The sequence below is a fragment of the Lytechinus pictus genome, chromosome 2 (genome assembly GCF_037042905.1).
Source record: "Lytechinus pictus isolate F3 Inbred chromosome 2, Lp3.0, whole genome shotgun sequence".
NCBI lineage: Eukaryota > Metazoa > Echinodermata > Echinoidea > Temnopleuroida > Toxopneustidae > Lytechinus > Lytechinus pictus.
In genome coordinates, this window is record NC_087246.1 from 51,048,520 (window position 1) to 51,070,057 (window position 21,538).

Consider the following 21,538-nt stretch of genomic DNA (forward strand, 5'->3'; position numbering starts at 1 on the left):
TACGTGTGTGTATGTGTGTGTGTGTCAGGTAGGGGGTGGTAATACAGGCAGTGCGCCTTTGCTGAATAACAGTATGTGTGATCGATGTTAATTCATTTCTATCAATCGTCGCAGACAAAAACCGATAACGACCCTTTTTTCGGGAAGGGGGGTGTATATAGGCCCCTACTTTTGATTATGCGTGTATTAATGACGGTGGTTGTTGAATGGCTTTTTTTCCTTTTCTCTTTTTTTTCTTGGTAGTGATTTTTTTTTTTTGGGGGGGGGGGAAGCGCCCCCAAGCCCGCCCCCATCTCTAAGCCAGTAGCTTCTAATGAAACTGGAGTAATGTCTCCGGTAATGTCTAATAGTAAGAATATCAAAGGAGTATATAGAGCAATTAAATGTTAACGGAAACCCTGGACAGGAGGCTATATCCGGTAAAAGTTTTTAACATTACATTTTCGCATACACTTAGGTCAAATTTAAAAGAACTTTTTATCAGTAACAAATAAAGGGCCCTTTTCGACCCTCTTCGCATTTTGTGTTCTTAGAGTGCAGCCATATAGCTCGAAGACACAAGTCATTGCGATGACTATCCCGTTCAGGCAAGTGCTCCCAACTTGCCATTAGTCTGGTCATATATTTCGCATTTATTCAGCAAGTCCGTAAAAGTATGACTAACAAAATCAAGTAAAAAAAAAATAACGATAGGTCCCTGCTGCAAATCATAACAAATATGCCTATTAATACGAAATTTCATCAATTAGATAGAAAGATGATGTAGACCAAAAACAAACAAAAAACACAAAATGGCGTCCAAATCACGAGTTGCCGAAAATGCAACATTATAGCCCCCCCCCCCGACCTGCCCCCATGGCCTATTATGAGCTACTATGTGCGAAATACATGAACCAAATGGAGGAGTGGCCGAGGAATTAACGAAATTAGTTAGTGAAACTGAATTCTGAAATGTTATCGAACACTCTGTCAAGAACAATATCAAAATGGATTAAGCGAGGAAATGTACAAAAATAAATGCCCATCAATCGGATAGCGTAAGTTGGTTAGCGGTTTGGCTGCCTCATGCATGCACTTGAATATTAACATCCGTCCGTTCTTGTCATGGCCGGCTCAAAAGTATGGGGTTATCATATCAAGTAGTATATGTAGTCAATATAGAAAGATATTTTTTATAATCATCTTCACTGTGTCTTTTTATCAACTTATACCTCTACAAACGCTTAAATCTATTTTGGAGCAGAGGTACATTGTCATAGTGACACTTAATAGAATTACAATATTCGTGTGAAATAAATTCATCACATTTTTTATATGACATAGCTCTTTTTATTGTGACAAGATTTAATAAGTAATGCTTCTAAACATATATTGCCATTTTATACCGATTTTATTTTTGTATATTTGTAAACCCCGACTAGTGAGGAGAGCTTCATAACAGAAACTAGTTTTTCTTTTAGTCATCCTCAGGCACTAGTCGGTGGTAATTTATTCTTATTGTACATATTCTTGTTTTCTTTTGCCTGGAAATAAAATAAATAAATAAATAAAGACATTCTTGATTTCTGTTAAGTTATATGATAAAGTATGGCCTCCATAAATTTAGAGTAGATTGTTTAGAGTGCTAAGGGTTGGGGTGGGATATAATCATTTCAAGATTCATTCAAACATGGAGGTAAAACTCCTTGATTCAAACGAGGGCGTTATTCGTCGACAGGTTCGAAGCTCTCGCTTGATTTTAACAATGAAAAAAAAAGAGAACGTCCCTGGTTGTAATATATATATATATATATAAACACACACAAAAAAGTATGTAGTAATGCATATTGATTCTAATAAAATACATAATGAAATACATTTATATGAGATATATTGTGACACAAAGGATACTTACGCTTTACAAACAGAAGGGTTGCGGCCTTCAATCTATAATAAAATGTAATTAAACAGAGTAGATGAAAATGTGAAAAGATGAAAAAGTTGAAAAAATATATATATTATATACGGATTCTCGCTTTCCGGATATACGGTGACATTCAATTGAATTGATTAATAATGGGAGAGCTCTACATTGTGCTAGTGGCAGTTACTATTTATGTTTGAGTTGCCAGGCAACCGTTACCTCATGAACAAAGTATACAATGACAATACAAGACATCCAATAACCATTATCAGACAGCTCCCACAAAAAACCCTGTTAGATAAAGGTCATTCAATTAATGTAAAACATTATTAAGTAGGAAAAACAGGAGCTATAGGAACACACCATCACTCTCATGTTAAACTTTTTAAACACTTAACATAATAATACATTGAATATCCAAACTTTATTATTCTAAGATCTGCATCGTGAAATGTGAGCATCAAAATGTATTTAACAAAGGATGAAAATTTAACCAATCACGTTTCAAGTTGAAAAACGTAATCATTTTGCATGAGAAATCTATTATTCCGATCCTATTCGTTACCAAGGTTATGAATTATACACCATAAAAGCACTAACTAGATTCAAAGAGTCCACATTTCATTATTTAATCACCGACACAGTCTGATAATTAAGAATATAATCTTGGATATTAAACGATTATACCGATTATGAATCATATAAATTCATATTGCCTGGTTTCATTTTGACAAAATCACAATGCTTTGTAAGTTGTTCTATCAAAATAATCCAACGAATGATAATAAGAGATAAAGGTAAAATGTAAGAATATTTTTTTGGAAAATGAAATATAACAAATATCCCAAGACGACTGATAAAGTATCTCAAAGCACGTTTATGACAATAAATACTAACAATTCGATCGCCAATTCAAATAAATATATTTGAATCGACCAGGCAAAATATGGAAAACACATTCAAATCCTAATAACAATAAGAAATTTATTGAATATTTCATGTTTTTGAAAGAGTGACATGCATATACGAGTTTAGTATAATATATACTTTTTGTCAACTAAGTAAAATGCACCTAAGTTGTTGAATAGTTTATACACTCTTTTAATATATTTATTATCATTATAATACGGGTGAGTCTCCCGATTTAGTACTATCAGGGTAGTCTTTTATTATATACATTTCATCATTGTGAATTTTGGTTTAAAATCATGGTCATATTACTCGAAGAAAACAAATAAGCTGTATAAATAGTGCACAATATAGTATTTAAATATTTTCACAATGTATTACCCTACCGATACAAATGCATAATCTTATTTCTTGATGTATTGTCCGGATGTATTGACACCTATTTTACTGCAACGGCCTGAAATATTTATTGTCTATGACTCCCAAAGACGACTTTCATTTACACCTGTATAGGCCTATAGGTTTTTGTCCTGTAGGCCTATACTCACCACCCCCCCCCCCTTCGTGTCTTAAATCCCATTATCAAGGCATGTAATGAACATCACACGGTGTAGATGTAACCGCCGGTTTCCGGACTGGTATCTGTCGCCGGGTTGAAGGATCCATACAACCGGCAAGCGCCAGTGACCTTTGACCAGGTGAACGCCTTGCAAATCGCGTTGGCTTCTTGTGCGCATGCGCTCGCGCAGTTGAAGGTGGTACGGGTGAAATATTCCTGATCGGGTTCCTGTGTAATCCTATTACCCTTGGAGGAGAAGCTGAATGATGACGATCGGTATACATCATGACAAGCTGGGTACGATAAAAAAAAAGGGGGGACACAACATTAAAGGGATGGTCCAGTCTGGAAATATTTATATATCAATAAATAAAGTAACATTCACAGAGCAAAATGCTGAAAATTTGATCAAAATCGGATAACAAATAACAGAGATATTGAATTTTTAAGATTTGCATTATTCCGGTAAAACAGTTCCTGGCATGTCTTTGTGAATTTTCATTAGGTGGGCTGATGATGTCATATCTCCACTTGTTCTTTTGTATTTTATTATTTGAAATTAGGTTTATTCAATTTTTTTCTACCAAGAGCTAAAACAATTGGATTGACAACTGATTAAGTGCATTAGTTATTTATTGCTGCAACTTATTTCATCATAATGGAGACACATCATTTACACATGTATGAAAAAATGAAACATTAATGCTTTCATGTAATAACATAAGAAAAAGGAAAGTGGGAATGTGACATCATCGGCCACCTAATGAATATTCATGACGATGTGCATATATCTGTTTTCACAAAATATTGATAAACTTTAAAATTCAATAACTTCCTTACTTGTTATCCGATTTTGATGATTTTTTCAGTATTTTGCTATGTGAATTTTACTCTATTCATTTAGACATAAATATTTTCAGCACGGACCATCCCTTTAATATATCAAAATGCATGTACAAACAAATACAACTGTTGGTACACTTAACAGAAAAATTAATGTAATTCAATATCATATTTCATATTCATCTGTGAAGTGCATGATAGACTATACTTTTTCTCAGTATGGCAAAAGCTATTATAGGGGACAATTATATATCTATCATCAGCTTACTAGCTTTTCTTGGTGACAACATTAAATACATATTTTCATAACAAAGAAAACTGTATGATCGAATGTGATGGAAAAAAATGGCCGACGAATTATGACTTTTCGAATTACAAGGCTCGTAATATTCACATTTCGTCTCATTGTTAACTGGCTAATGCATGACATGGCTTCTCCAGAAAGAATAATTACAATATTGTTGGAGAGAAAATAAAAATAAAACATTGGAAACACCTAGTGGGTTATTAATGTTACACCTGAAGTTGGGAAAGGTGCAAAAATGCACCTCTTTGTTATAACTTTGCACGCGAAAAAAAGTTTTTAGGGCGCATAATGTAGCTAGCTGCACCAAAAAAGGTCACTATTTTCTTTTCTTTTTTTCTCTCTCACCTTTTTCAATGTTTTTGTATATTAAAAGCGCTATTTTTAAATATGAAATAATAATGGGAACTTTAATCTACAAGTCTGACTTCCCAGCAGTCCACTCGATCCAAGCTGTTATATAAACTGCCTATTGTCAGTGGCGTAACAGGCGGGGGGAGGCAGGGGGAAGAATGCCCCCCTGGCGGAGCTCACCGGGAAAATGAAAAAATATATATTTATAAAAAACGGAGGAAAAAGAAAAGAGAGAAGAAAGAAAGAATTCTAAAGAAAGAAAAAAGGGTAAGGAAAAGACAAGGAAGAAAAAGAGGAAAGAGAAAAAGAAGAAAAAGTGAAAGGGAAAAGGGGAGAAGAAAAGTGAAAGAACATAAAGAGAAGAAAGGTAAAACGGAAGAAAATAAGAACAAAATGAGTCAGGCGCGTAGCCAGGGGGGCGGTGGGGGCGGTAGCCCCCCAAAAAGAAAAAAAGAAGGGAAAAAAGAGAGGAGAAAAGGAAAAGCGAAGGAAGGAAAGGGAAGAAAGGTAGCTTTGTGGGTTTTTCCTTTTATTCTTTTTTTTCTCAAAAAAGAAACTCCTTCACTCTTGCTCTTAATTTATGTATATGAATTTTGCTTCCGCGCTGCGCGCGGTTAAATGACAATATTGCAGTTCTCCTTTGTTTTCCTCACCCTTTCTCTAACCCTGTTTTTCCACCTCAGCTATATGTGTTTCTTGCCAGTTAAAGTTCAAATATATATATTTAGGGCATGAAATTAGAGTAAGGATAGACCGAAGTATATAAAATTATGGTCGGGTCGGCTCCGGGCGGGTAAAATTATTTTATCAATTTCTGCCGTCATCTCCATATAGGCAACTTCTCCCGCTTTTCAGCTCATTATACTAAACAACCATAATTTGGGGGCAAACAAGTTCCTAATTTAAAAAGAGGAAGGTATAAAACTCGTGTCGTATTAAATAAAAAAAGTACAATACTTTTTATCAAATTCTACTAAACTTCATGTCATTTCCCTACACATTTATCTCCTGTCCTGTTTTGCGCCCTCAGTTTGAAATTTTGAATGACACTTAAATTTCTTTATCATTCAAAATGAAGCGCATCAGGATAAGTCAAAGAAATTATACATCATCCTGTTTTATATAATTTAAATAAATCACAGAAGTTTCAACTTTTTGCGCACCATTTTCCTTGCAATGAAGTTCAATAGTCTTAGAGGGAAAACAATTGACGAAACGTCCGCCCTTTGAAATTTCAGAGTTTCATTGCTAAGCGCAGGGAGGAATATCTTCCTCCCGGCATATATCCTTCTTCTCCTCTGCACTGTCGCTAAATATTGTTTGTAATCAAATCTGATCTTTCCAAGGGAAGTATTCAATGCTGATAACTTAGAGAATACCCTTTTCTCGGGACCCCTTCTTTAAAAAAAATGATAAAACGCTTTGGCTTCCGCGCTTTGCGCAGGGTCAATACATTTTTTTTTTTTCCTCCATTTTATCCCTTTTTTGTGCGTTCACAATCACTTTTGAAAACAAGGTTCAAAATCACAATATAGTCAACTGAATTGGGGCTAATATAGGTACTAGAGACAAGAGAAACGGCTCCTTTCCATTTTGATTTATGAAACACCGAAAGCTTCGCGCGGGAGGGGGAAACTCCCCCTCCCTGCACCCACCCCCTAGGGAGCGCGCTTCGCGCGCTCTTTAAGTGTTGGCACGCTTCGCGTGCATTTACCGCCCCTCCAAAATGAAATCCTGGCTACGCGGTTGTAATGAGTAAGCACCTAATCATCCCGAAATACTAACAAATGGGTGAGAAAGAGAAAAAATAATCATTAAAAGATGGCAAAATGGAGCGGGAATTTATTGCGGGAAAGGGAAAGAAAGAGGCAAAAAGAAACGGCAAAACGAGGTAGAATGGAATGAGGTAAAATTATAAGGGAAGAGCTAAACTGCATGCTCGCTCGGCACCTTTTAGAAAATATTCCTTCATTTCCCATATTAAATGTTGTGCCCAATCAAAATATTTGGTTTGTTACGCCACCGCGTTGAAATAATGTGTTTTGTAAAACATGATATCCGTGATTTGATTGAAAATAGCGGCCACCCTTCAAGGTTTAATGTGGCTAAATCTCGAGAGGTTCCTGGGCTCCGCCCCTGGACACCACCCACATGGCACTGGCGTACAAAATAATGGAAGGGTTTGGTGGTATAGCCCCCAAAAGTTCTACGACCAAGAACAAAAAGGAAAAGGAGAACAGAAATAAAAAGATCGGAAAGTGTAAGATATGATGTTATGTTTTTTTAATCTGTCAAAATATATCACTAAGTAAAATTGTAATGATTTTTTTTTAATTCTCGCTCGCTTCGCTCGCTCGGTAATTTTATTAAGAAACTTTTGCCACACGCGCCATGATGTACCCCTCATTTCTTTTACTCATCACTCTAGCCACTCCGGCATAGAGCTTCGCGCCAACAATCATGAAAAATCCTGTTCATATCGTGATATGACCGGGAAATTTTGGGCTCTTGCCCCCTCCCCGGCCACCGACCCCTGTTACGCCCCTGCCTATTGTACATTACGAACTCATTGTTTAATTCATTTTAATGTCTTACATTATTTTACAATGCATACGATCTCACTAGGATTATTTTTTTGGGGGGGATCTGGAAATGAATTAAATGAAATATAATATGCACCATCATGTTATTTGCACCAATATTATGCATAGTATAGATGGACATAATTGCGCTCATTGGCAACCCTTTGGGTGCGGGTATTGTACACCTTCGGTTTAATTTGAATCCCAATTTCTTTGTATGTGTGCATTGGAAATGGAGATAAACAAGTGGAATAAAAGCACTTACCGTTATCTCCCGTGAACATGGAATCGTAGTCGATACAACGTAGTCGTTTGAATCCCTGGGCACCAACTGACGACCCTGCAGTCTCAGCACAGAAGGAGTTCACGAGAGCAAAGTATGAGGCACTGAGATCAGAGACCATGATCTCATAGGTTGCGTCCATTACCAAATCGTAATATAGGGCACAACTTCCGTTGTGCTGTTTTGATTCATACATAGGCTCAAGTTGTGGTTGTCTGGTATCATTCCATACCCTGATGACATTGAACACTCCATTAAATTCACAGGACGTTACGACCGTGATGAAGCCCGACGAGACGCCGTAAGTTGTGGCGTCTGGGACATAGATGTAAGTGTCGCCACTGATGTATTGCTCCTCGGGAGGAATAGTTACCATGGCAGCGTTCACTGTTTTCAAGGCAACGACTTGGATCGGTTTATTGCTTGTGAGACGCGCCAGAGAGAGGTTTGTGCATTCTACGACAGTTTCTCCCTCGTCGAGAAGCGCAGTGATCACGGTGTCCAAGTTCATGGTGACGGTGGTGCCGTTTCTTCCTGCGACAATCATGACGCAGAAGTCCTCGTCGTCTCCCGGAAACGAAGGAACGTTGAATACTGTACCCCAGCGATCAAACGGGGTCAGTTGCTCTATGACAGCGTCGCAATCTTGATCCCAGTGTTCGTGTCCGGGTGAGAAGGCACAAGGTGTCCCACAAACCACAGACACTGGATGATCAGCCAGGAGGCGGGATCCACTGAAATCATTCGTAAGTATCTTGATCAAAATATTCTTCCACGGTTCCAGGCAGAATTCTTTCTCATCCCCGCGATCGTAGTTTCCTCCGTTATAAACTTGAGCCCGGCCATTGAATCGTATGTTCACTCGAGTTGAAGAGTTCATTGACGAGATGGTGGCATACCCGGGGGTCTGGCCGGTCATCGTAACGAGGAAGTACTCCTGTCCCAAATATTCTTCTGGAATTACACTGAAAGTTCCGTAGGAATCAACAGTTCTCTGAAATATCGGAAGGGTTCGATTGATATGAGATTTATAACGAGTATTTACTTCCTTAAACTCAACACCGTAACCACCACCACCGTCATCAACAACAACCACATCAACATGGATGACGCTACAGGGGGCAGGGGTGACTGTCCGTATGATTCTCCTCGAGGAATATATACAGAATGAGGAAGAGAGAAATGGAAGAAGAATAAAGAGAGGTCTGAGTGTGTCAAATAACTCATTGCCCCTGTTATTTATCTGAAAAAATGATGACGTTACCTTTGAAGTCATCATTTTCCCGCTGTCAAAATATTGAAGAATATATATCCATGACCATAAAAAAGATGCAACAGGAGAAAACCAATATTTGTGTCCTTTTTATAACCTTAAAGTTTAATTCAATCTCAAGTAATTACGTCTTACACACTTTTTGTATATGAATTATAAATGAGTCATTAGTAATAGCTAGTCTGACTATCTAAATGTTTTCTTATAATTATGTGTTTTCTCATTTTAAAGGTGTGGCAACGTCTCATGCATAATTATGCTTACATTGCCATACCTCTGTATGTCTGCCTCTGACATACAATCATTTGTGTAAATGAACATGTACCTCTTTTCATGTAAAAAAATATTAAATTTACTGTTGTAATGGTCACATTGTGTATATTGTCACGACATATGCAGGCACAAACAAACAAACGAATAAATAAATAAATAATATAATACAAACAAGACAATATGGAACCCCCCCCCCCTTCAAATTACAAAATTAATCTAAGACTTTAGTCTAGACTCACCGGCGAAGGAACACCGTTGAATGCATGTATCATGGAGTCCGCCTCAGTTTTGATATGAAATACATCTTCGAGTGCATTCTTTGGAGGTACACCATGTGTATTTGGTATGGGAACCTCTACAAAGGCCAATCCTGATGCTATATTATGAAAGGGAAGGAAAAGATCCAAGCTTTGAAGGCAAGAGTCCAGCTCAAGGGGAGGGACATGTACACCAGCTATATAGGACCCTATAACACAAAGGTTTTCGATTGATCGCTAAATGAAACAGCCTATCAAGATCATCGTTGCATGCACACTTGCTCGAGTAGACTGTCTAGGAACCAATCAGAATTGTTCTTTCAAATACGGGGTTCTGATAACCATTCTGGAACATATTTCTCAGGAGTTTGTCATTTATAGTGTTAAAGAATTAGTAATATTTTTGCGCGGACTTCGAATATAAACGCAAATTAACTTTACTGCCTATAATGAAGGGGGGGGGGTGCAAGAAGCCAAGAATACATTTAAGGTTCGAATTTTTCAGTAAAGCACAAAGTCTTGTGATCGTTTCCAACAATTAAATGATTACTGGTCTTCTTGTTGCAAGAGAAAGTATAATTTAATCTTGTTTGATTGCAATTTGGAATTGGAATTTGAAAATATATCACCAACAAATTCTTCGCCGCACATCTTAGAAAAACTTGAGAGATGGCTCGGAGAGAAGGGATCCGTCTCCGTCTTTCTGAATATTACTTAAGATGTTTCACAACACTTCAGATAGGAACAAAATTGAAGACCAATATTTAATAACTGAATACTAAAAAAAAACCAACAACGTTTGACCCCGTTTCGTTATTCAGGACTTTCGCATTTACTACGGAAACACTCTCTGCAACGCACCAATTCCTTTGAAAATGCAAGTCAAGTCACAATAGTGAGCTGAGAGGCTTTTGTCGAAAGTTGGTGGACCGGGACAGCATCGGAATCTCTTGACTCTGGACAACGACATATTTGCAATTGTTCGTCTGGTGCAAACCTGCGGATGATCAGCTGTCCCAGTCAAATTTCAACAAAAGCTTCTCAGATCTCCTTTGTGATGTTAATTGCATTTTCAAAGGAATTATTGACGCGTTGTAGATTGTTTCCCCGTAGTAAATGCGAAAACTTCCCATTTAATTTGGTTAGAACTGTCTATAGTAACACCCACACTGCTGTAGATTAATACTTACGATTGAGTATATCCACCTGCGGCTGTGTTAGATTTCTTGACTGTATCTGGAAGCCAAAATCCCCTTGAGATTGTAGATCGCGACCGTTTGGAATATAACCAAACACAAAACGGGAAGAGAAGAAAGATGAATTGGCATTTTCTCCAACTAAATGAAAGAGAATGAAGACAGAAGAAAATCATTGGAGACTAAAATTTGGAAAACCAACGAGAATGAAATAACCGAACTAATATTGAACAGGAAAGAAGCAAACTGATATTGCTAATAAAGTATACAAAATCATTCAGATAATAATCTGAAATTGGACTAGACTAATAGTGAATAAGATGGAATCTACCTGCGCAGCTTCTTCCGTGGGTTGAGTCCAGATACTCGGCAAGAATCAAGAATGCTGCAACAACAATGGCTTTCGATGTAACGGGTGAAAAACTGGCCATGATATCCGTCAAAGAAAATTTCCAGAAGATTTATGAATATCATTAGAATAAGATTTGTCTTGCAAGAGAGAGGCTAATTGCCCGATTCTTCTAATAAATGTGACCAAGTCTTGGCTGCTTTCGAGTACAAAAAAAAAACCTATCGGAAATATAGTTCGGCCGAATACATTCGCAGTAGTTAAGGTGCGGTAAATTCTTATTCTAGTGACTAAAAATATGAATGATTCAAGAATATGAGCAGAATCAATTTCCACTGCGCCCATTAAAGAGTGCGTCACTGCTATCTGCGCGGTGATGGTTAGAGATAGAAATTTATCAATTTCCAATTAGATCAGACCCACCATGCCCAATCATAATTATTAACCAATAATATCGGGAATAATCTTCAACGTTCGCTGGTAAAGCGTGACCCAAGTTCATAAACGGTTTTGTCTTTCTTTTCTTCGCGGTCCCGTTACTCGTTGCATTATCAGATTATAATCATTTTGAGTGTCGTTGGAGAGGAATGTATACAAGTTGATTAGTTATAGTCAATTACAATTAACTGTTACGGGCAATTCAATCACACGTGCATCCTTTGTGAATCCGTCAACTTTGTCAATTGGACAAAGAGCAATCATTATTATTCTATCAAACTCACTAGTAAAAACATCATTACGTATGCTGGAAAAATGCAGGATATATTCTACTATTTCATTTAAACACACACGAAAATTATTTGCTGTCCCATTATGAAGTGTTTGGATCAATATTCATTTCCCCGTCAATAATAAAATCCCAAACAGTAAGGGTTACAGTGACTAGGAGTAGTTTTGGCTAGCTGTAACATGCGTTTTTCTTCTAACTTTTGGAACAGAATGATGGCTAACAAGAAAACGCATTTCGCTGCGGTCTCTTCCGAATCTGTTCCACGTTTCTAACGATTTAAAACAGGCCTTATACATGTTCTTTGTCATATTATCGTGCTAGGTCACAGGGATTCACTATCATGCATAAGAAAATGATCACAAGGGGAGAGTTTCATCAACATTTTTTCCGACAACTTTCCTTGATCGTGATTGGCTGGGAAGCACCATCACTATGGTATTTGTCGGATTAAATGGTTGACAAGTTATTTCATGAAACGCCCCCTAGTCGTACGTAAGTCATTCGTGAATAATTACAATCAGTATATAACGATATATACCTCCACATAGCCTATCCAAATTATGATGTGTACGTATTTGACTGAGTAGAATGAATGATAAATTCATAAATGTGACCACATCACCTACCTTTATATTTAATTTTGAATGTTTTTTTAATTTTAAGAGATTCAGTGGAAATTTAATTTATTGCTATCCTTTTTTGATATTATTGATCCTCCAGTGCAAGCTACGTGAAAGGACTAGTCAGTCTGACAACTCCTCTAAGTGAGATCGAACTCTTGAAATTATCTGAAGAGATCAGTCCCAATGACTGGCGAAAGCTCTGCTTCCGACTGGGAATCGATGAACCTACTATAGCCCGAGCAGAGAGGGAAAACCAGGCCCATTTAGCTGGAGGAATCTACAAGACTTTGACACAATGGAAACAAGATCAGCTGGAGAACGAGGAGAGGGCGGTGTTGCTAGAAGCTCTTATTTCTTGTGGATTACGACGTCTGGAAGATAGACTAACAAGAGGTGTTGACTCTCGATAAATTGTCTTGATTTCTTACTTACAAATAAAATAACATCCATCATTCTGATAGTTTGATAATGACATAATTATTTAAGATTTAGTGAAGATGCTAAGATAAGTATAGACCTGGGTCTTGATACAAACAGGCATTTCAGGAGAAACTTGCATAATATTATACATAAGAGATGATCTAAATAAAAATTGGCCATCATGTCATGTACTATATCCGAGATTTTGCGAGCTATAAGCTTTGTTGATTTCACAAAACAGATTACCTTCTTTTCGTGTCTCATAGGTTTCCCAAAGCGCATCGGGAGTGTACATGCACAGGGACCTTTCTGCTCCACCCTCAACGTAGCCCAATGCCGCAAGGAACTTATGAACAACTACCGGACATCGCTTTGTATGATCCTACTAGTTCCCTGGGATCCTAACTCTCACGTAGACATGAGCACCATTTTCACCAATGTCTGCCTTGTCACGGCAGACACATCTACTGCCAATAAACAATGGATCCTTCTGCCAGGTTCCTACAATGATATCCTGAAGGTTAAGGTCAACAATGCTAAACCTCTGCGGATTCTCATCGAGGGAAAGGCTGGGAGTGGGAAGACCACCTTAATGTCTAAGCTTGCCTATGACTGGATGGAGGAGTCGACAGACTCACCTCTCAAAGATGTCCCTCTCGTGTTTTGTCTTCAACTCCGTCTTCTCAACCAGGACGATGACTTCGGGGAGGCTGTAGTTCAGAACCTGCTCCCCGAGGATACTCTCATCACTCCACAGCAGATAGAAGAGTATTCTCAGGCTAACCCAGATAAGGTGGTACTTGTTCTTGATGGATATGATGAGTTCATGTCAGACATTCAGGGTATCAAGGGCCTCGGGAACATCCTTAGAATCATCGAGAACAAGCGACTGACTGGATGTACGGTCATTGTAACGTCCAGACCATGGAAGGCTACAGATTTCAAAGACCATCATCTTGCCAAGCACTATGCTCATATGACCGTTGAGGGCTTCTCTGATGATAGCACCAAAGTCTTCATTCGTAAGTACTTTCAAGACAACCTACAGCTTTCAGACAGCCTTTTGGCTTATCTTAAGGATAACCCTGCCATCCAGACAGTAACACCATTCCCTCTCTTCTGTGCTATGCTCTGCCAAGTATGGAAAGAAGAAAGAGATGCTCATAGAGAGGCAATGAAAGATATTGTTACACTCAGCAAGCTCTTCGATCATATCTTGAGATATCTCTGGGCTCACCACAACCAGAAGCACCTAACTGGACAATCTTCATCAAGGAAAGGTCAGGAATTGTCAAAGAGAATGACTCTTACTCGCAAGAGGGGAACTTCCGCTCATATAAAGATGGATATAGGCGTTTGTCTCAAGAAGATCGGGAAGATTGCTCTTGAAGGACTCATTAGTCCCGATAAGAAGCTCCAATTCAGTGAATATGACTTCAAGAAATGCCCCGATGTCCTCAAGGTAGCATGTTCTGTTGGGCTTCTTATCCGTCAGAAGAGTAACCCAACAAGTTCACGAAGATTATCAAGACAAGATTCCATTCCTCATCACGGGATCACTTTCTTCCATAAACTGGCTCAAGAAAAGTGTGCTGGAATTTACCTGTCTTCCATGTGCACAAAGCAACCGAAGAAATTCGTGCAAACCCTCAAAGATGTCTACATATTGACCAGAGCAGACGAGTTCCGATATGTCCTGCAATTTGCCTGCGGTGAAGACCTTTACACCGCAAAGAAGATCCTCCGACACATGCCGAATATCACGCCTTATCAAAAGTTGGCATTAGAGTGCAACTTTGAGAGTCAGTCTAAGATCAAGTCAAACAAGAGACTATCGAAGTTCTTTGTGACACAACGACTGTTCATGACCGGAAGACCGTCTGTCTACTCATTCAACGCCCTTGAATACTATATGAATAACTGTGAGATTCTCAGTCCGGAAGATGCTCCAGTCGCCTTCACATACTTTTCCACCGATGGCGTTGGGCCAGCCCAGCTTGGTAAGGTCACCAGCATCTTGAACCAACCTCAACTGCAGTTTTTAATCCAGTTTAACATGGAACAGTCAAGAATCGAAGGCCCTGATGTCAAAGGCTTCATTGACTCACTCTCCCAGAAAGAGTTCATTGGTGTCCTAATGATGTCTTCAAACGTTGCTGGTCAACAGTTTGTGGAAAGTCTTCTTGAAATCCCTAAAGATGGCCTTAAATCAATGGTCATGATGTACCTGCCAGTGCTCGATTCCAGGTGGGCCACCGATATCCTGAAGAAACTTCCTTCCATCTGCCCTAGAATCGGAGCACTGGAAGCTTCTTTCACACCCGAAGAGATTGCAGAAAGTGAGGATTCAGATAACCCGGAGGAAGACACAGAAGCTGAGATCTTTCCGTGTGACACAGGAAAATCATCATCAACACAATCAATGGAAGGCAGAGATGTTGAATGCTGCTCATTTTCTGAACTCGCCACACTGTCGCTTAAGGGGTGTGTTCTCTGTCAGAAAGGATCAATGCAACTGGCATCAACCCTGTCGCTGGCGAAAAATCTGGAAAAGCTTCACTTGACGAAGCCATCGTTGCATTGTTCTTTCTACTCTCATCTGACCATCCTTGAATGTCTTCGTGAGTTCTCAGTAATTGATTACACATTCGGAAAGTTCAATCTAGACAAGTTCCTTGAGAAGTGCCCCATCTTGGAAGACGTCTATGTTGCCGCCATAGAGAACCATCCCCACGATGTAAACGGTGTCATGAAGTCCCTTACCAATGCAATAGCTTACACCCCTGTGCTGAGGAGTATCACTCTCTGGTTTCCTGGTGAAGGTAGTTGCCGAGATGGTAGGATAGAGGATGGGGTCTTCAAGGAGTTCTGTGACGCAATCCTGCGGACCTCTCAACTCTCAAAGCTTCTCCTATGGCACGTTCCCCTCGGAACAGAACTGGTTATGAAGCTACTGGAAGTATGCAAGCAGCACAGGAATCTTATTACCATCAGGTACATGTTTAAAACATAATACATTATTTGTGTCCAAAGTTTATGTTATTAAGCACAATGACTGAAAGAGATGTATCAACAGGTATAATCCATGGGGCACGACAATTTTACGTGATACAATTGTCAAAAACAAAGCCTCCAAGCCCAAGGAAGATTTTGTGAAACTGTATGATAAAAAACAACACCACTGATCTCACACACCCTCGTCACAATCTTCTAATTTTTGTCTGTGTAATTTTATCTTTTTTTAAGATATGATTTTCTAACCCCATACTGGTATGGTTTAAAAATGTAACAGCCATTTTGGTAATTTTTTTGTATATTCGGCCCAGCCAATTGTTAAGTGATCTTTGTTCAACGTTTGATAATTTTTCGTTTCTTCTTCATTGACAAAGAACTAACATTGAAAATATATACATGTATATACTTGGTTTGATTGGCGATTATCAAAATGTTGAATATTTTTTAAACGAAAACGACCCCTGTTTATATTTGCTTGCACTTGATCAACTGTAGAAGTCGAACATTCCTGAAGTGAGTGCTAACCATCTTGATTTCATGTTTGGTAAAATCTTAAACCTTTTTAAAAATAGGTATACTTATAATTCATTTTAACAGGCTGAGTCGATGTTACACAACGAACTGTGGTCGAATAACTGAGCTATGTGATGAACTGTTTGATATCGGTCGTCGAGTTTACGTTGCTCATGGGGTAAGCTGAAATAAAAAAAACTTCGAACTTCTACTTCGAATAAAGTAACTAGAGTACCCCTAACAAGCACATCCACAGACACCTGCAATCATAATTATCAATGTCCCTAATTGTAGTTGAGGAAGAAATATTAAGATTAAGAAATTTTGCCACTTATGAGACTTGGTGGATATACATTTTGACAAAGTGCTTGAAACTTAAAACCATCTTCATGGGATAATATTTGTCTATAAAGGCCTGTTGTGCATATCCACTTGCCAAAAGCCATTATATTATATCCCTGATATTTTCACGATCTTAAAAAGTATTAGAAGGTATTTTGATTCAGAAAGTGTCCATAAAGTATAGATAAACCATTTTAACATGTTGAAAATTATCATTTTACCAATTTCACATTATTTTCACTTCTAATACTTCGACTATATAGCTATAGTGAAAAAGAAGAAATATATAGCCATGGAATAACAATATTTCAATGTTATTTTCTTTTAACGTATATTGTCTTCTATTCCATTTCCTCTCCAGTAATTATTTTCAAGAAGCGAGTTCTGAATCAAGATAATTCATCATTGTGTTACTATATTATAGGACGACAAAATTAATTTACAACCTTTAGTTTCCCTATTCTGATACACGTATAAAAGAATAGAGGCAATCCCTTCTCTTTTTAGAGGTGGGGGTCATACCGAATATAATTTATGCTGAAGCCCGATACTGAAGGCATTCATAACATACTTGGGGCAAAGTAAGGAAAATGTCCCATTCACAATACTACGATTGGAAATAAATTTTAAAATAGCTTTGATTTCCATTATTTTAGCGGCATCATGGCCCTATTAGAAAGGAATGAAGGTTGATCTTGTGTTGTCCCACTTCAGTTTATATAGTTATCTCCCATTGATTACTAGGTCAATGAATAACGTTTTATCGTTAAGAGAAGACCCCAAAAATATGCTGATTTTACTCAATTGAAATTAAAATAGCTTGAATCGGGACCTATTTCAATTCTGCATGTTCCAGAGGGTTTTCATCATCTTCATTAAAATGAGTTTAATCTCTAATATATCCGTCGTTATTGATTGATATCTACAGCACTAGACAGGCAACACAAGAGATCATAACTAGACTGGTAACGCGAGAGATCTACCTTACTTGGCAACACACCCTGGAATTGAACAAGGACAAGACGTGATGCCAGGAACGCTCATGGAATAATGTATATTATGTATTCATTGTAGTTTACTATATAAAAGTACTGTTCGTCACGAATATATTATGTTTTGTCCATCCACAATAAATATTCACTACGAGGTAAATGATATGACTTTGTGAGAAAAGAAAGGGGAGACGGACAAGGGCAATCCCTCTCTATATATTTTTTTTGGGGGGCGGGGGAGTGGGACAGTCTTGGGGATAGTACTTACTTGTATCTCTGTATATAAATCGTTATTTTTCTATCATTACATGCTGACAAAGTTAGCGCTAAAGATATAAGGTGAAGAACAAGTATTAAGGCATACAATATTCCGTTGATAATCTGAACCTGTATGTGATATTGATGATACATTGTACAATTTGGAGGCCCATCACTTTCTATCTCTGTACGTCGAGTTTCCGGTCATTTTTATCTTACTATTTAACATTGAACTATATAGAAATGTGTTCCGTGGCCGGGCAAACATGTTTTTTATGTAAAAATTTACGCCCACAAAAAGGTATGTTAAGGTGATCTAAAACCAGAGTCAAGTTGGAAATGACAGACCTAGCACCACTGGCGGATCCAGGGCCGGTCCGTGGCCCCCTTTTGAGAGAGAGTTTTTTTTTTTTTTTTTTTTTTTTTTTTTTTTGGGGGGGGGGGGCTTATCAAATTTTCATCGGAAAATGTGCCCCCCTTTTTTTCCAACAAGCATACCAAGGCAAGGGAGTAATACAACCAATCAGGGGATGGCCCCCCCCCTTTCAAAAGTAAGGTGATTTTTTTTCCTGCACACTAAAAAACAAACTAAGGTTAGGTGGGTGGAGGTATGTGGCATGAATAAGCGAGGGACCTGTCACCTTACCGCCCAAAACGGAATCAGAAATTCAATTTTATCAAACAGAACGTATAAGACGATGCACCTCACGATTGGTCTGGGACCCGGTTTGGAATAAAACGTAATTTGATGCTTATATTGAGACATGGAATATCTTCCTGTGTAACGTTCTAAATCACCATACCTGTCATACGAATACCAATCTGTGCCTATGCTTCCATCCTTATAAGAATAAAAACGAATTTAATATCCAGTCGTCATAGCAATCGTACGATTGGCTAGGGCCTACGATTGAAAACAAATTCGGCCTTTACTCCAAAATAAAGGCTTGCAATCATCCAAAATTGCTATATGAGTATTCTTTCAGTTAATTTGAACTTTAAATTGAAAAAGATACTTTTCATTTACATTTTCAGTAAATGAGCAAAGTGCGATTTGTTCTAAACTCGGATCGTGGACCAGTCGCAAGTTTAAAGGGACGACATCAACACAGGTTGGAATGGAATCCGCCCCCCCCCCCCCGAAATCTTGAAAAACTTACTTTTTAATTACAAAATACTTGCATAAAATGCAAATGTGAATAAATAGTATTGGGGCTAAAATCCGCGAACAGACCCACTTCATTATCAATTTTTCATGCATGTATGTACTTCTTTATCTTGTAATTCAGTTGTTATATTGTTTCACATATGCAAAATTGATTAACATAATCGCGTGTTCTTGATCAGGTTAAAAAATAGGAAGAGATGGTTTTGAGAAGTTCCTCATTAAACCACATCACGTGACTCACAAGCAATATAGGAAAACCTTTTTATGTGACACGCATGATATCTTGTAATTCAAGAACCTAAATCCAATTGTTACGAATTATGTGGAAAAAAAAGTCATGGAATGTTGATTTTTTTTTTAAAGCATTGCAAGGATATCACAAGAGTACCGTTTCAGCTACCGTCAAATCTTTCCAGGCCGGAATAAAGCAATAATAAAATAGCAATCTCAAATATGAGCCAAATTGCTATTTTTTCCCCCTGATGATGCTGATCACTAGAAATGAGGAGAAAGACTGGGTATAAAGAAGTATTTTCTTCTTTATTAGTTTAATAATTATCATATCCAGGGAACAAAATTGATATGGTAGTCATAGCTGCTTTTGTTGTTTCTGTGGTAGTAGTAGTAGTAGTAGTAGTAGTAGTAGTAGTAGTAGTAGTAGTAGTAGTAGTAGTAGTAGTAGTAGTAGTGGTAGTGGTAGTGGTAGTGGTAGTGGTAGTGGTAGTGGTAGTAGTAGTAGTAGTAGTAGTAGTAGTAGTAGTAGTAGTAGTAGTAGTAGTAGTAGTAGTAGTAGTAGTAGTAATAGAAGTAGTGGTAGTGATGGTATCAGTAGTCCAATAATGATCCAGGGGAAAAAATAATTAATGCAACATTATCTTGAGAATTATATGTTTATATATGATTATAATGTTTATGTATTGTGCGTTTGTGACCGACCTTCCATGCGTTCAGAATAGAATCATAAACCTGGTAGATATGTCAACATGTATTATATACTTTATCTTGGATACAATTAAGACACGATTTCAATCAGTCCTGGCCGTTTCTTGCCAACGACTCTGCTCTGCTGAGAAGTTCTTGAAAATCAACTTCTCACAATGGATAATAACAGAATGATCAAGACTATAATGCAATTTTGAATTTCTTTAAAGGAGATTCTCCAGGCTGAATATATTTATATCTCAATAAAAAGAGTAAAATTCACGGAGCAAAATACTGAAAACGTTATCAAAATCGGATAACAGATAACGAAGCTATTGAATTTTCAAGTGTAGTAATATTTTTTTAAACAGTTCTATGCACGTCGTCATGAATATTCATTAGGTGGGCTGATGATGTCACATCCCCACATTCCTTTTCTTATACTGTTTCATGAAATCACAATTGTTTCATTTTTTCATACATAAGTAAATGATGTGTCTCCATTATGATGAAATAAAATTCATAAATGAATAACGCACTTAATCAGTTGTCAATCCAATTGTTTTAGTTCTTGGTAGAAAATTTTTGAATGAACCTGATTTCATATAATAAAATACAAAAGAACAAGCGGGGATATGACTTCGTCAGCCCACCTAATGAATATTCATGAAGACATACCTCGAACTGTTTCACCGGAAAAAATGCAACTTTTTAAAATTCAATAACTTCGTTATTTGTTATCCGATTTTGATCAAATATTTAGCATTTTCCTCTGTGAATTGTACTCTATTTATTGTAATATAATTATCTTCAGCCTGGAGCATCCCTTTAATTCCATAACATTATATAATGAAATCATATATTTTGTCATTTTAACAATGTAAATTCTGTACATATTAAAATATATCTTTCTGATGACTTTTTTACCTTTGCCTTCTTTGACAGAGAAAGGGTGAAATAGCAAGAGAGAGACACAGAGAGGGGACGGGGGTAAAGGGAGGGGAAAAGGGGGGGGGGGGGGGTAGATGAAGGGGGCTGCAATTTAGAGCCCCAAAATATTACAAGAAAAAAATAATTGTTGGCATCTTTGCTAAAATGCAGTCAATTCCACCTGAGAACAATTCATCTATGTATCTATCTTTTGTCACATTTTATCATTGTAGTCTTGAGAACAAAGCACAGGTCCGTGTTATGAACGGGGTAGGGGTATGACGACTGTGCCAACCAAATATTTTGTCAGAAAAGTTTTCTTCAAAATCCATTCCCTCCCCTAGCCAGTGCCCTCTTGTATAAAGCTAACCAGAGAAAAAAAAACGAAAAAAAAACTAACCAGAGAAAACTATATTTATTTCACCCGAGTTATAAACAGAGGTTTTTCATGTGCTAAAATCAATGATAGAATTGTGCCAACACAATTTTTTTTAGCTGATTTGTGTTTATTTAATGCTAAACAGTTCTGTACAATAAACCC

The 21,538-nt window shown here is 37.6% G+C and overlaps 2 protein-coding genes across 4 annotated transcripts; one reads left to right on the forward strand and one right to left on the reverse strand.

The window, feature by feature from the left end:
• Positions 1–1,830: 1,830 nt before the first annotated feature.
• Positions 1,831–11,757, reverse strand: LOC129254049 (uncharacterized). Of its 3 annotated transcripts, none has more exons than XM_054892500.2 (5): positions 11,068–11,757; positions 10,731–10,877; positions 9,523–9,659; positions 7,720–8,731; positions 1,831–3,664 (listed from the first exon to the last, which is right to left on the reverse strand). In XM_054892500.2, the coding sequence occupies exons 1-5, from the start codon at positions 11,165–11,167 to the stop codon at positions 3,414–3,416; spliced, it is 1,647 nt and encodes a 548-aa protein (XP_054748475.2). In that variant the 5' UTR covers positions 11,168–11,757; the 3' UTR covers positions 1,831–3,413. The 3 variants fall into 3 exon arrangements, with proteins under 3 accessions (XP_054748475.2, XP_063951151.1, XP_063951152.1); XM_064095081.1 differs by having other exon boundaries at positions 7,720–8,885; positions 11,068–11,377; XM_064095082.1 differs by lacking the exons at positions 10,731–10,877; positions 11,068–11,757 and having other exon boundaries at positions 7,720–8,882; positions 9,523–9,758.
• Positions 11,758–12,540: 783 nt separating this feature from the next.
• On the forward strand, positions 12,541–20,050 carry LOC129254047 (uncharacterized). The gene is made up of 4 exons (XM_054892499.2): positions 12,541–12,831; positions 13,125–15,852; positions 16,471–16,564; positions 17,657–20,050. Exons 2-4 carry the CDS (start codon positions 13,208–13,210, stop codon positions 17,660–17,662), a joined length of 2,745 nt encoding a protein of 914 aa, XP_054748474.2. The 5' UTR covers positions 12,541–12,831; positions 13,125–13,207; the 3' UTR covers positions 17,663–20,050.
• The last annotated feature ends 1,488 nt before the right edge of the window (positions 20,051–21,538 follow it).